Genomic DNA, 13,423 nt, shown 5'->3' with positions numbered 1-13,423 from the left:
AAGTGCCAGTGCAGGCTCACCGATTATAGACTACATTGGAGTGGGTCCCCAGTAGCCTATTTGTGGTAATAAAAGTTTTCTTTAGGCTATAGCTTGGCCTCCAGATTTTAAATTCATAGGCTAATTAAGTGATAGTATGTCTGTGTATAGAAAACACACTATTTCAGATGGATACCAGTATCTTAAAAAACGAAAATACATTACTGTTCCACAAGTCCCCCTGAATTTGGCATTTGGCAGTCTTTGAGCTTGCTTCTTTTAGGTTGGCATAACATGGACATGGAATGATATTGTCTGTACTCCCAATAATCACTTAATTAGCAACACCTACACCTGCTTATTCAAGAAAGCCAATCAACCAGTCATGTGACAGCAGTGCAATAATGAAATACAGATAGCCTATAGGTCAGGGGTGCCACATTAAACATCAGAATGGGGAAAAATGTGTTCTCAGAGACTCCATGCAGGGTTGTTGGAGGCAGATAGGCTGGTTTGAGTATTTCTACTGTTCTCCTGGGATTTTCACATACAACAGTCTCTAATAAAACGCAGCCTGATGAGAGAGGTTAGAAGAGCACATAGAATATCAGTTTGGTCTCAAACAGGAGATTGGCAGTATAAATGTGCAACTGAAAAAATCCGCTGTTTCTAGTCCAGTTGGTATATGTGGATGTTTTCATATTGAGTGAACTCACGTGATGTTATCTGTGAAGAAATTACATTTCAAGTGACTAACACATCTGTTATCTAAGAAATCGGAAGTCGTGAGCAGAAGCCTATCAGTGAGGCTTACTGGCAGATCAGATGAATCAAAGGCCTGGAACAGTATTTTTTATTATTGTACATCTCCCTCTAGTGTCTGTGTCTTTACCTGCAACAGATTTATACACCAAATGTGCCACGCAGATCTTTACTGAGTATGGATTACTACTACTAGGCTACTACTATCAGTGGCAACTAACACTACCAATCCTACCATGATAAAGTTTAATGCAGCGGGGAATCATGTAAAATCCTATGTGTTGCAGTGATTTACCTTATAGTATCCATATGTAGACATAGAAGACAGAAATGGAAGCCTGACACAAACATAAAAGAAGGTTTTTATTGATGTGGTATCAATACAATCAAGTACTGTAGATTTTGTATAAGCAGACAAACATTTCAATCAAAAAGAGTGCATTTTATACCCAAATTCTATTGCATAGAGTGCACGCAATAGCCTTGTATGACAAAAATCCTATACGCTGATACATTGTACATTACACAAATAGAAAATAAAAGTCCACAAATAATCCTTCACAAACAACACTAGAATGCTAACTACATGTTGTAAATGCTCTTAACTCATCAATGCCGTTAAATACCATTTATACGTTCTAGGCTTCGGTGGTCGGTTTTAGCATCCCTATTAAATTATCATAAATGTATAAATACATCTTCATTAATTTCATGTGCAAATGGGAATGGCCGTTTGTATTTACTGAAACTAAAACAAACAAATATCCCTTAAGAACCGAAGCAAGGCAGGTTTTTTTGTGTGTTTTTTTTGTTCATTTTTTATAAAGAAAAACAGAAAACACTTCAAAGCAATTTGTGATTGAGACGGTACATGGATCTTACTGACACTTGTTAAATGATTTGCACACAGGGCAAACTCTGCAAGCAAGTGACATTGTCTATGCAAACATAAGGACAGCGAGTGTTAGCCACGAGTAGGCTAACTCACATCACCATTTCATATGTTCAAAAAAAAGATGGCAACAAAAAAAAAGGCAACATACAGTACATAACGAGCCTTAGACTGTTTTGTAGACTCACACAACAATAATGATACATAGCAGTTGTAGGTGTGTTCATGTTATTAGACAGAAAGGGCAAGAGTAAGAGCACTGTTTGCATTACAAATATGTAAAATACTGATTAGGCCTTACCCTAGCACTGCTTGTATGGAGCAACTTGAGAAGTTACTGTTCATGTATGACACAGCATCGTTTGTAGAAAATATTTAAAATCAGTCAAACAGTATACATTCATTCTGATTGCAAAGCTCAAAATTTGGCACAATCCTCCTGTACATTGACATTCCTCTATCAGGGTGTAAGGTAGTCGAAATTCAGTGTAATGAAAATGTTGGGCCGCACAAGTTTAGATTGGAATCCTGTCTGAGCAGAGGCATGTAAAGGCACAGAGGTGATAATCTAAGCACCAATTTCTTATTCTAAAATCACAATTTTGTCCAAACGTCTTTATCTTCTGTCCTTTTCAACTGCAACCACTCAATAAAGATCTTGCACACTTTCCACAATGTATTTTTCTTTTGTTCATGACTTGGTACAACATAGATTTATTGCACACCATTAGGCCTCTCACTGGAACAACATGCAAAATAGCCCATTCAGTGCTAACCAGAAATGTTATCTACTTATGTCATACTGTCAATTTAATTTAAGTTTTTTTGGTCTCCCATAATCTATCCATTACATTCATCACCTGTTCCCTTACTTTGCAAAGGCACCATTAGAGAGTGTGGAACTTTCTGAAAAACCTAAAGCATGCTGAAACATTTTAATGTCAGATTACATGTGGAACACTGACAGAACCTGTTAGCGCTTCCTAACATTTTGTCACTCCATTCAAGTTTATTATTATCTTTGCTGGACTGTTCATGACCTGAATGCCAGGGGGGATAATGTGACACAACACACACACACACACGCACGCGCACGCACACACACACGCACACACACACACATATATTAACACAGTGACAGACAGAAAGGTACGCCAACAAGAACACACAAACACACACGCAAACACACACAGCGTGTCTTTAATGCCTTATCCAACAGAAATGAGTAAATATGCAGCTCTCACCTCTGGCCCACCACCTCTCCCAGAAATCTGGCAGGAATTTGTTAAAAGTTACACAACCTGTATTTCACAACCTGTGGGCCTCAGTCAAATCCCTTTACTTATTCATTCATACAGTAAATGCAGATCGATTCTCATTTCCAGCTGTATACTTTGATGTTATTCAGTTCTGAAACATCCTGTCCGTGTAGCTACGGATGTTCCATTAAGCTGAATGATAATTCAGCTATTTTTGACACAATGGTTTGGGAAATAATACAAAGTCTTTTTATTCAGAACTACAGACATTTCAGAAATGCTCTCATTTGGCCAGCAACATATCGCACATAGACTTGCATTGAAGAAATAAGTGGATCTACTTTGCTTTTTATCATTTAGCGTCCGCATTTATAAGCAGAATTGAGTTTACAGCATCTTCACAGGTTTTGTAATATGTGGTCAGCATGGGTCTGTCATATAATGGCAGTACTGATTACTGACTGGGAATGCTAATGCAATACTGATTTATTAATAGATAGTATGCCAATAGAAAAGCAGAAAGCAGTGATGTCATGTTCAGGGTATGCAAAGAGGATGCCTGCAACATGGTGATGGGATTTCAAGTGCAAATAGGGAAAACCAGATCAATACAAGGAAACTGGCTATTGATCCAGCTGTAGTTGTGTCCTTATAAATCTAGTTGCTCTCAGTATCTTATCTATGCCATGTAGACATAGACTGAACGCATACATATCACCATCAATTTACATTGTCTTCAAAGTTTATAAAGGTATTGTCCTTGCATGGTGTTGTTGATCCTCTTTAAAAGGGCAATTTAAAATAAACAATTCTACTAGGCCATTTTCTTGGATGGTATTTCTTGGGTTTCATTTCTGGACAGTCTGGTAAATCATAAAAAAAGACAATGACCCATCATATTAAATGGGCAGCTACTAAATTCAGAAAGACGCAGCGAGATAAGCATCCAACAGATACTTAATGTCAAAAATATATATCTCACGCTAAAACAAAGATTTCACCCCATTAATAATTTTAAAGTAGCAATTGTTTAGAGTACCAAAAAAGATTAAAAAAAAAAAAAAAAAAAAAAAAAAAATGGTATTACAGCACCAAATGCATTCTTTTGCTAATGTTTGTCTATAGTTCCTATGTTGTATTGTTGCTCTTTATGTCAGTATTCACGGTTTAAATAAGAACACAAGGGGGATGCGACTGCAGCCAGAAGGAACCAATCACCCCCCAGGGTCTGGTGATGTTGTCCTTATGATGTCAGAGCATGTGGGCAAGATGTGCAGTCACATGGGAAGGTCTGTTACTAGCACATTACAAAGTAAGGCACTTAATAGTCTGAATCCAATAAACAACAACAACAATGATGACAAGGACCAAATAATAACAATAAAATTATGACAATATAATAATTAAAATAATATAAGCTAAAAAACACCAACATAAAATACAACCCAAAAACACACAGTTGAAGGACACTGAAACAAAGAACACAGTATGAAATTCCATCCCCTGCTTAAAAAAAAAAAAAAACGTTCCATATTTCATTCACAAAGTTTGTTTTCTCTTTCGCTCATGTTATTGAGGATGAGACATTTAAAGATGATGGCAATGATATTGAGAATTTATGGGTTTTGTGGTGTTTCTATTATGGCTGCAGGTATTTTAGGTTTAGGGCTGCTCTGAGGTGCCAATACAGGAACATGTTTAAGGACAGGGTTATGTGGCACAGAGCAGGAATCCTGAGAAGGAGGAGTGGATGTACTCGGTAGAATAGAGGCCGTTTGCCTGATCCGAGGGCATTTGGACCCATACCTGGTCACCCTCCTTCAGCTCTAGGACCGCACTACCAGACGCCTGGTCCATGTAGCCTTTCTTGTATTCATCATAGGTGTAGGTGGCTGGTACATTGTTCTTGTACAGTGCCACCCATAGGCTAGTTCCCTTTACATGCATGTGGTACGCAAAGTAGTAGACACCAGATAATGGAGCAGTGAACATGCCAGTAGCAGGGCTGTAGGCATTTTGCCCGTTGTATAGGGTCCTGTCAAATTTGATTGGCATACCAGAGGGAGGGAAAGGTGTAGTAAGGATGGCTGTAAAGGCTGGTGCTACAGAGGCAGAGAGAGGAACTTGACTGTACACAGACCCCTTTCTGTCCCCTGGTACTTCATCCCCTTCCAACTGTGAATCTGTTGGCCCTGCAACAACTGTTTGGCCATTTCCTGGAGGACCAGGGGGCCCTGGAGGCCCAGGAAGCCCAGGGTTACCATTAAGCCCAGAAGGGCCTGGTTTTCCTGGAGGACCTTGGGGACCCATTGATCCCTTATCTCCAAACTTACCCAATCCTGGAGGCCCTGGAAGTCCAGGTTCACCCTTCGAGCCAGGAGCCCCCTGTGGCCCCATGGGACCCATGGGCCCCTGTAGACCAGGAATACCTGACTGACCCCTGGGGCCTGGAGTGCCAATAAACCCTGGCTCACCTTTTGAGCCTGGAGAACCTGTCAGCCCTGGATTTCCAGGCAAGCCAATGTGCCCTGCTTCACCTTTGGGTCCAGGTTTTCCAATTGGACCATTAAGTCCAGGAAAACCCTTTTCCCCAGGGATGCCAGGTTTTCCAGAGGGTCCATTGGGGCCTTGGTCACCTCTCAAGCCAGGCAGTCCTGGAGGGCCCTGGGGCCCCAGCTCTCCCTTCAGCCCTGGCATCCCATGCTTTCCTGGAAGTCCCATTGGACCTTGAAGTCCTGCTGGCCCTGGTTGCCCATCAAGACCTGGCTCTCCAAATGGGCCCACTATTCCTTGCTCTCCTTTGCCTCCTGGAGGTCCAGGCAACCCATTATAGCCCTTCTCTCCTTTTGGCCCATTCAGACCAGGTTTCCCATAGCCAGCATTACCAGGAAATCCAGGAGGACCCCTGATTCCTGCCTCCCCTTTTGGTCCTTGTGGACCCAGTGCCCCTGGTAGTCCATCTAATCCGGGCTTCCCTAACCCAACTGGCCCTGGGAGACCTTGTAGACCTGGAGCTCCACCCTCTCCTGGTTCTCCATGATCACCTGGGAGTCCTTGATCACCCTTGAGACCAGGCAGTCCAGGCAAACCTTTTGGGCCTGGTTTGCCTATTCCTGGGTTACCAGGTGGTCCAGTACTGCCTTTCAGTCCAGGAGGACCTCTTATACCTGTAGGCCCAGGCTTCCCATTTCCATTCTCTCCCTTAAGCCCTTGACCACCTGCTTGGCCAGGAAGACCCTTTATTCCTGGCTCTCCCCGACCGCCAGGGGGGCCTCTGATACCTGGAAGGCCAGGTTTCCCATTCAGAGACAGCCCAGCTGGGCCAGGGAGGCCAGGCTGCCCTGAAGGACCTCTTGGACCTGGTTCACCACGAGGGCCAACCTCACCATTAAGCCCTGGCATCCCCTTTGGCCCAATCTTTCCTGGGAGACCTGGTAGTCCAGGTTTACCAATTCCTGGAAAGCCAGGAGGCCCCTGGGGGCCAACCTGGCCATTGAGACCTGGCTTCCCTATTCCAGGTTTTCCTGGAAGTCCTGGCGGCCCAGGTGGGCCCCTTGGTCCAGGTTTTCCTTGGGGACCTGGTTCCCCCTTTACTTCCATCATGGGTGGCATATCTAGAAAAAGAGAGGATGTTCATATTGTGAATATGAAAAAATATTTCAAAACGAAAAGGAAAAGTGTGGAAAACAGACAGATAATGTTGTGTCCCTGCAGGATTTGGTAAATGATGTTTTCCATTCAGGTTGACCTTGCAATCTATGTAACTGGTAATTTTTTTCTTAAGTTATTGTTGAAACTAACAACAACAATTTCAGACCTAGATATAAGATAAGAAAATATGTAATCATGGTAGGATTAAAGTCTTTGACATGACTTGAAAACTGTTATTTCTTTATATTTTGTTTAGAATTTCAGTTAATTTTGAATATTTTGAAATGAAACTGTGTACCTTGCTATTACATATGAGCATATTCATTGCAAAAGTACAAGAAGGTCAGTTAAACCACCTGTTTTCTACACAGTAGGCAACATGGCTTTATTCTAATGTAAGAATTTAAAGCAGCTGGAACGTAAGACTTTTAATGGTAAGCCACTTAGTGGTAAGAGTGTCAGGCTTTAAAGAGGGTCAATAAGACAAGAAACAAACAAACATAAAAAACAACAAGTACAAGTAAATGTTTTTATTGGGGTCTTACTCCTTTGGAGACTGTCTGACCCACATTTAGTAAAGAAAATGAAACTTTGTAAATGGATACATACTTCTCTGCTGTAGATACATCTACCATTAGGTTATTTTAGTGTTATTAGAGTCTGACACAATTACAGACTAATTTTGACCAATAAACTGACTAATTTAGTTTAGTTTAATTTCTGTACTTCTGTACAAAGTTAATCATACATATGTATTCGAGTGAACTTTTCACTGTATCATAACAATGATTAAAATATAAAAAGCTTTATAACTTTTTAATCCTCACCATCAGTATTTTAACCAAGAGGCTCATTCAAAATAAGGTATGTTCAACTAAGCAGTACCTACGACGCTACTTTTAAGTATCAGATCAGCCATGGTATCGACAGACATTCAATATTTAAGGACTTGGATTAGGGCCCACAAAAATTGAAACCAACTTGAAATCCATACAAACTACCTCTAGGGGTGTCAGAGTAAATGTCCACAGTAAAGGACAAACAGCTATGCTAGCCAGAGGGAATGCGAGAGAGAAAAGGATACAACACTATAAATGAAGTAGATACATACAAGAGACAGCTGATATCACAACCTCATTAAACTGATTAAAATTAAAATTCCAACTTAAGACATGTAATTGTAAAGCCTGGGAAATGTCAATATCTTGAAATTCAAATGTTATATCTGGTGAATTGCAAAGAGTCTTCTGAATCCACGTTTTTACCTATGATAACTTTTCTGACAATACAGGTCATCCATCCTTTCTTTCTTATACAGTAACCACTTGTACAGCATTGTGTGGTCTACAACCTATCCCAGTGCAAACTAAGTAGAGTATTCTGCCTAAATTGTACTGCAAATACTGACTTGAGCAGTTGTCATGTCAGAGTTCAAAGAGATGGGGGTTTATATATCTGTTTTCCATGTTGCTGACTTAAGAGCTTCATTGCATTTGGGAAAGTTTGTAAAATGCAAATGTTTTGATTGTGTAACAGAGAGAAAACAGGCAGTGGCACACCTCAAGACAGGCCATAAGTCCAGAAGACACAGCTCATGCTGTCTCTCTGCATTTTATTATTTATCCCAATTTACTCATTAGGGAGTATGTAATGCATGAGAGGCACCTACAAAAACAACCTTAGTAATTTACCATTCCTAAATTATCACCAATGTCTTATTTAAGAGCAATAAATGGGACAGGGCAAACATTCAGTCATTTCCTTATAGCAAGCAAACAAATTGAAATTCCCTATAGAGTCTGATAATGTAAACATAGGCCAATGCTTCCCCCTAGTGACTAGTAATGAGACATGCAGCCTTTTAAAGATCAACATCTGAATTCAAGTACAATGTTGAAAAGATCCTCAACAGTACTTGGCTAATAGTTATCATATTCTCCTAGATATGCTGTAACAGTCAGGTATGTGAGCAGCATGGTGTGTCAGGCCTTCCTTGTGTAGTTGTAATTATGAAAAATATTGTGGAACATTTAAGAAAACAAAGACACAGACCATTTCTATCTATGTGGCGATTATATGTCCTACCTTTGGGGCCGTGTCTATTATTCCTATTATTTATGCTAAACTCACAACCTTACTGCTCAAATCTGCGCACAATCAGGCGATCAGCCAGACAAAGCAAACCTATTTTTTGATTGATTGATTGACATCTTTATTGACAACAGACAAAACGTTTAAAAACGAAAACATACGTCGACACAACTGTTGCCAAAGGGATAAAAACACAAAAAAGCCATCAGCTTATTTCCATTGTGGTCCCTATGAGTTGTCTCATGAGTTCACAGAGGTGTGGAAAGACATTTTTAACATGTCACTCTCCCAGGCTGTGGTGCTGGTGTCTCATGACATCCAACATTATCCCTGTGCCCACAAGTGCAGCTGTTAAATGCATGAACGACTATTGTCTCACCCCAACAGTCATGAAATGCTTTGAGCAGCTAGTCATGGTCCACATAAGGAAAAACATTTACATCAATCTGGACCCATACCAATATACAGACAGGAAGAACCGCTCTACATCAGATGCAGTGTCATCAATCATCCACTCTTCTCTCACCCACCTGGAGAGCATGGGTTCATATGTCAGGCCCTGGATTTTAGTTCTGCGTTCAATACAATCATCCTGCAGAACTACTGCTGCTTGGATTAACACATTCCCTATGCAACTGGGCCCTGGACTTTTTGACACACCAGCCACAGACCATCAAAATCCACTGCATCTTGTCCTTCCTCATCACCCCAATGGTGTGTTCTGAGCCCCCTACTGTACTCGCTGCTCACCTACGACTGCTCAGCCAAATACCTGGGCAGCTGTATATCTGATGTCCCACAATGAGTCATTGTACCTGTAGGAGGTGAAAGACTTCGTCGACTGGTGCAGGAAGAATAACCTTTGCATTAATGTGGGGAAGACGAAGGAGTTGGTTGTGGATTTCATGAGGAGAAGCCATCCCCCACACCACACCCCACTGGAAGTGCAGCTGTGGAAATGGTCCACAGCTTCAAGTACCTCGGAGTCCACATTTCTAGGCACTTGTCATGGACAATTAACACCTCCAACATTGTAAAGAGGGCCCACCAAGCCTTTATTTCCTCAGGAGGTTGAGGCAGGCCGGCCTCAACACCTCAGTGTTGTCAGCTTTCTTCAGGTGTGTGGTGGACACTACACTCCCCTTCTCCATATGGAAACTGTCCTGCCTCGGACAGGAAGGTGCTGCAAAGCTGCCCAGAAGATCACCTGCAGCAGCCTTCCCTCCACTGAGGATGTTTACATCAGCAGGTGCAGGAACAGTGCAGCCTGCATCATGGGGGACTCTACTCACCCCTCCCCTCTGGCAGGAGGCTGCAGAGCATTATTACCAAAACAACTAGGCTCAAACAAAGCTTCTACCCAGAGGCTGTCAGACTGTTCAACTCTGTTCCTCACTGAATACACTTGCTGCTAATGTGCTGCTCTGCTCTGTTCTAACATATCACTTTAATCACTGCACTTTAATATTTATTAGTTATGTTTATTTATTAGTTATATACTTGTTAGTTATGTTTATCTATTGTTTATTTTGATCTATACATAGAAATCATAACTCACTGTTATTGTACGCTGCTGGTCCTGAGTACAAATTTCATTTAATGCGTAAGCATGCAAGCAACAATAAACTGAACCTTGAACCTGGAACTTTATTGTGCTTAGAGAAAATATGGCATTAAAATAGACTGTACATTGTCAATGGCCACGTTTTTACTCAATGGCAGACTTACAGCTTTTAACATTGATTTACTTACAACAGATTTTGTACAATGAGGTTTGTCTAGTATAAGTAAGGCTGCCACCTTCTGGCCAAAGCACATTTTTGCAGTGCTTTTACAATGCTTTGTCATTGTTATCCATCCATCAAAAACATGGTTTTCAAATGTGCAGTGATTATTATGGCCTCATTAGTAATCACTCTTGTTCGCTGTCATGTCGCTCTGCTGTAAACCACCTTAATACTGTATATCACCACAAGAGGAAAGATAAAGTGCGTCACATGTGAAAGGGCATAAAAGCTTCTTGATTTCTTGTCATGATGCAGCCTGAGATTTAAAGACTTGTGTCTGTGCTATCAAATAGGCCTGCTTGAAATATGCTCTTGTAAAAGCAAAGCAACTGGAACACCCAATAGGTTGGAAGGCCCTAACAGTGCTAAGATACTCACTTCAATCCATCTAAGAAAAAAATGAGTAAGCCTAACATGGAAAACTGAAGCAAGGGAAGCAGGGTAACGAATATACTGTAGTAGCAATAAGCCATGGACATTAAACATAGCTCATTAAATTATTTGACATTTTTTGAAGTTATTATTAAGTCTTTGACCTCTCTTAATGTTTTTTATTAAATTTACTGATCACATTTTCACATGGCTGCATTCTTGTCACTGGCCTAGGCTGAGAAATATCTTCAAATTATCACACTAGGAAATTCTCACATATGGTAGAATACATATCCTAGGATATTTATTGGAGGCTAGTATGCTGGCCTCCATTTTGCAGTCACAGGCTGTTTGATGACATGATACTGATGCTTTACATCTTTTTTGTGCAACAGCACAAAAATGTTTCTGTTTATCTGTAAAAGTTGATAAAAATCTAACTGTATACCGACTGTGCACTTAATACAGGATATCTTATGACAATTCTAAACTAGGCTGAAACACAAATACATATGCTTGTAATAACTTGAAATCAAAAGATAAAATCATATATTAACTGTCTTTTATATAGACATATTCAACTGAGCTGCTACTGATGGATGCTACATACTGCTATAAAAATGTCTGATAGAGCATTTCAGTGGTGCAATGCAATGTGGACATTGGACCACTGAGTGGCAGTAAAAGCACTATATTCACAAGAAGCACATGGAAGTGCTCTCACCCAATCCCAGAAAGCATTATTTAGGACTGGCTAAATTAGATCTTTGATGTTTCTATTAGGGATTTAAATTATGAATTCCAAGCCTGAATCTGATCTGAATCCAACTTCTGGAACATTTCATTGTCAAACACCATTTTATGATACTCAAATAAAAATGTGCCCCTCATTTGGTTTGGATTTTGCTTTGAAGAAGATAAAACAAGGCACATTTCATATGATCCAGATTTTGTATTTGAAGCTTTAGTCAAACTTGATAATGATGATAATTAAAACATGCACATTTTTGCAGGGTGATTATTGCCCGTTTCCTTTCCCAGTTCTCTAGCCTGAGCTTTTCATTTAATCTATTTTTTTTAATCACTTCACACCCTCTTTCTTTCATCAAACAGCTGAAGAACATGTGATGAACAGAGGAATAACACCACCCAGATGGTTGGAGGAATAACTGAGCCAGTGGGCACTCAGGCCAAAGGCTGCTGAACCCACAGGGCAAATACCCACATTTACCCTGTAACTGAAGAGAAACTAAACCAGGGGCTTCATGTGGTCCTGTTCATGGGGTGGTTTCCATATCAATTACATTTTAAACTATGTACAGTATGATCATTATCCTATGATAATTATCATGCTCACTTTAGTTCAAATAGCTGGATAAATATCGAGTTCTAAGGCTACTTTCCAACTACATACAACAAGGAGATAGTGTTTGCAGACTTCGAGTCAGGCACTACTTTATGACTGTATTGGTGAATGCCTAAATGAACATGAGAGAAAGAAAGCACCACAGCCTCTACTGACCCAGTGGACAAGTGTGTCTAAGTAGACCTATTGGCCAAGGCAGAGTTATTGAGTGAGGAATTTAAATAAAACACACACAAGTATACTGCACCTACTGGAATTACTTACCAACATAATGGCCCTTGCCCTCTCGAAATGGGGGTCCAATAGGCCCTTTCATCATGGGTTGCATGTACTTCACGTGGGGTATGGGGGGGTAGCCTCCAGCAAGAGCACGCCCCCCCAGCATCAGTAGCACACAGACAGGAGCCAAAAGCATGGTCACCAGCATCCCAGGCTTCAGGTGTCACGCACAAAGAACTGAAGGGAACAGAAAAAGAGAGTGTGGGATATAAAACCAGATGCAATTTTACTCTGTACTACACTTTGTGGAAAAATGTTTTCATTGGCGATACTTGAAAGACAGCAATTTACCCTTGTGAAACATGAATTTTGTCTTTTATGACTGAATTTATTTATTTCAAAATTATTTTGAAGGCATGAAGTGATATGAAATCTCCCCTGCTGTGATGATGTGCTCTGGCGTTTTCTCCACACCCTCTATGTCCTTTTCAAGCCAGCCACAGACAGTTGGCCAAAGCAAACCAAGGAAACAGGAAGCATGTTTCTTGCACAAAAGCATGGGAAGCTTTTGCTATGTCTGCACAAATATAAAGGGATAAAAGGTTAGCTGGCATCTACAAAAGCAGGAGTAACAGCGTGTCCGGCCATACACACTTATCTCCAGCACTGGTGCACTTTCATGTCAAGATGCACACATGTATATAACTTGTAACATGTCCCTGCTGTCCACTGCTGCACAGGTACGCCGTGTGGTAAGTATTTGGCTGGGCCCGTGTTTGGTCTAGATGGCCCTCAAGCAACTGCGACAGGCAGATCTGTTGACTTTAATTTTACTACAGGAAGACATGACCACATCACCCTCCACCAAATATTTTCACAACTGTGGTCAGGTGCGAACAGGAAACCGCCACAGGATAGTTAGTGTGTTTGTGTATCATAAGCGAGCGACTGTAAGAGTGCACGACTGACTTTAAGTGGTGAAGTGATGTGTGAAAATGGCATAAATTTCAACTGCAGCTCTCAGCTGTGCTGTTTTCGTCAGCTC

The 13,423-nt window shown here is 40.9% G+C and overlaps 1 protein-coding gene across 1 annotated transcript; it reads right to left on the bottom strand.

Annotated features, from left to right (window-relative positions):
* Window positions 1–4,602: 4,602 nt before the first annotated feature.
* col8a2 (collagen, type VIII, alpha 2) lies at window positions 4,603–12,586 on the bottom strand (the record flags this gene model as incomplete). Its single annotated transcript, XM_083981783.1, has 2 exons — window positions 4,603–6,506; window positions 12,424–12,586. The coding sequence occupies 2 exons, from the start codon at window positions 12,584–12,586 to the stop codon at window positions 4,603–4,605; spliced, it is 2,067 nt and encodes a 688-aa protein (XP_083837909.1).
* Window positions 12,587–13,423: the final 837 nt, after the last annotated feature.

This window comes from Trachurus trachurus (assembly GCF_905171665.1).
Source record: "Trachurus trachurus genome assembly, chromosome: 11".
Lineage (NCBI taxonomy): Eukaryota > Metazoa > Chordata > Actinopteri > Carangiformes > Carangidae > Trachurus > Trachurus trachurus.
This window is presented reverse-complemented; position numbering and strand designations above follow the sequence as displayed.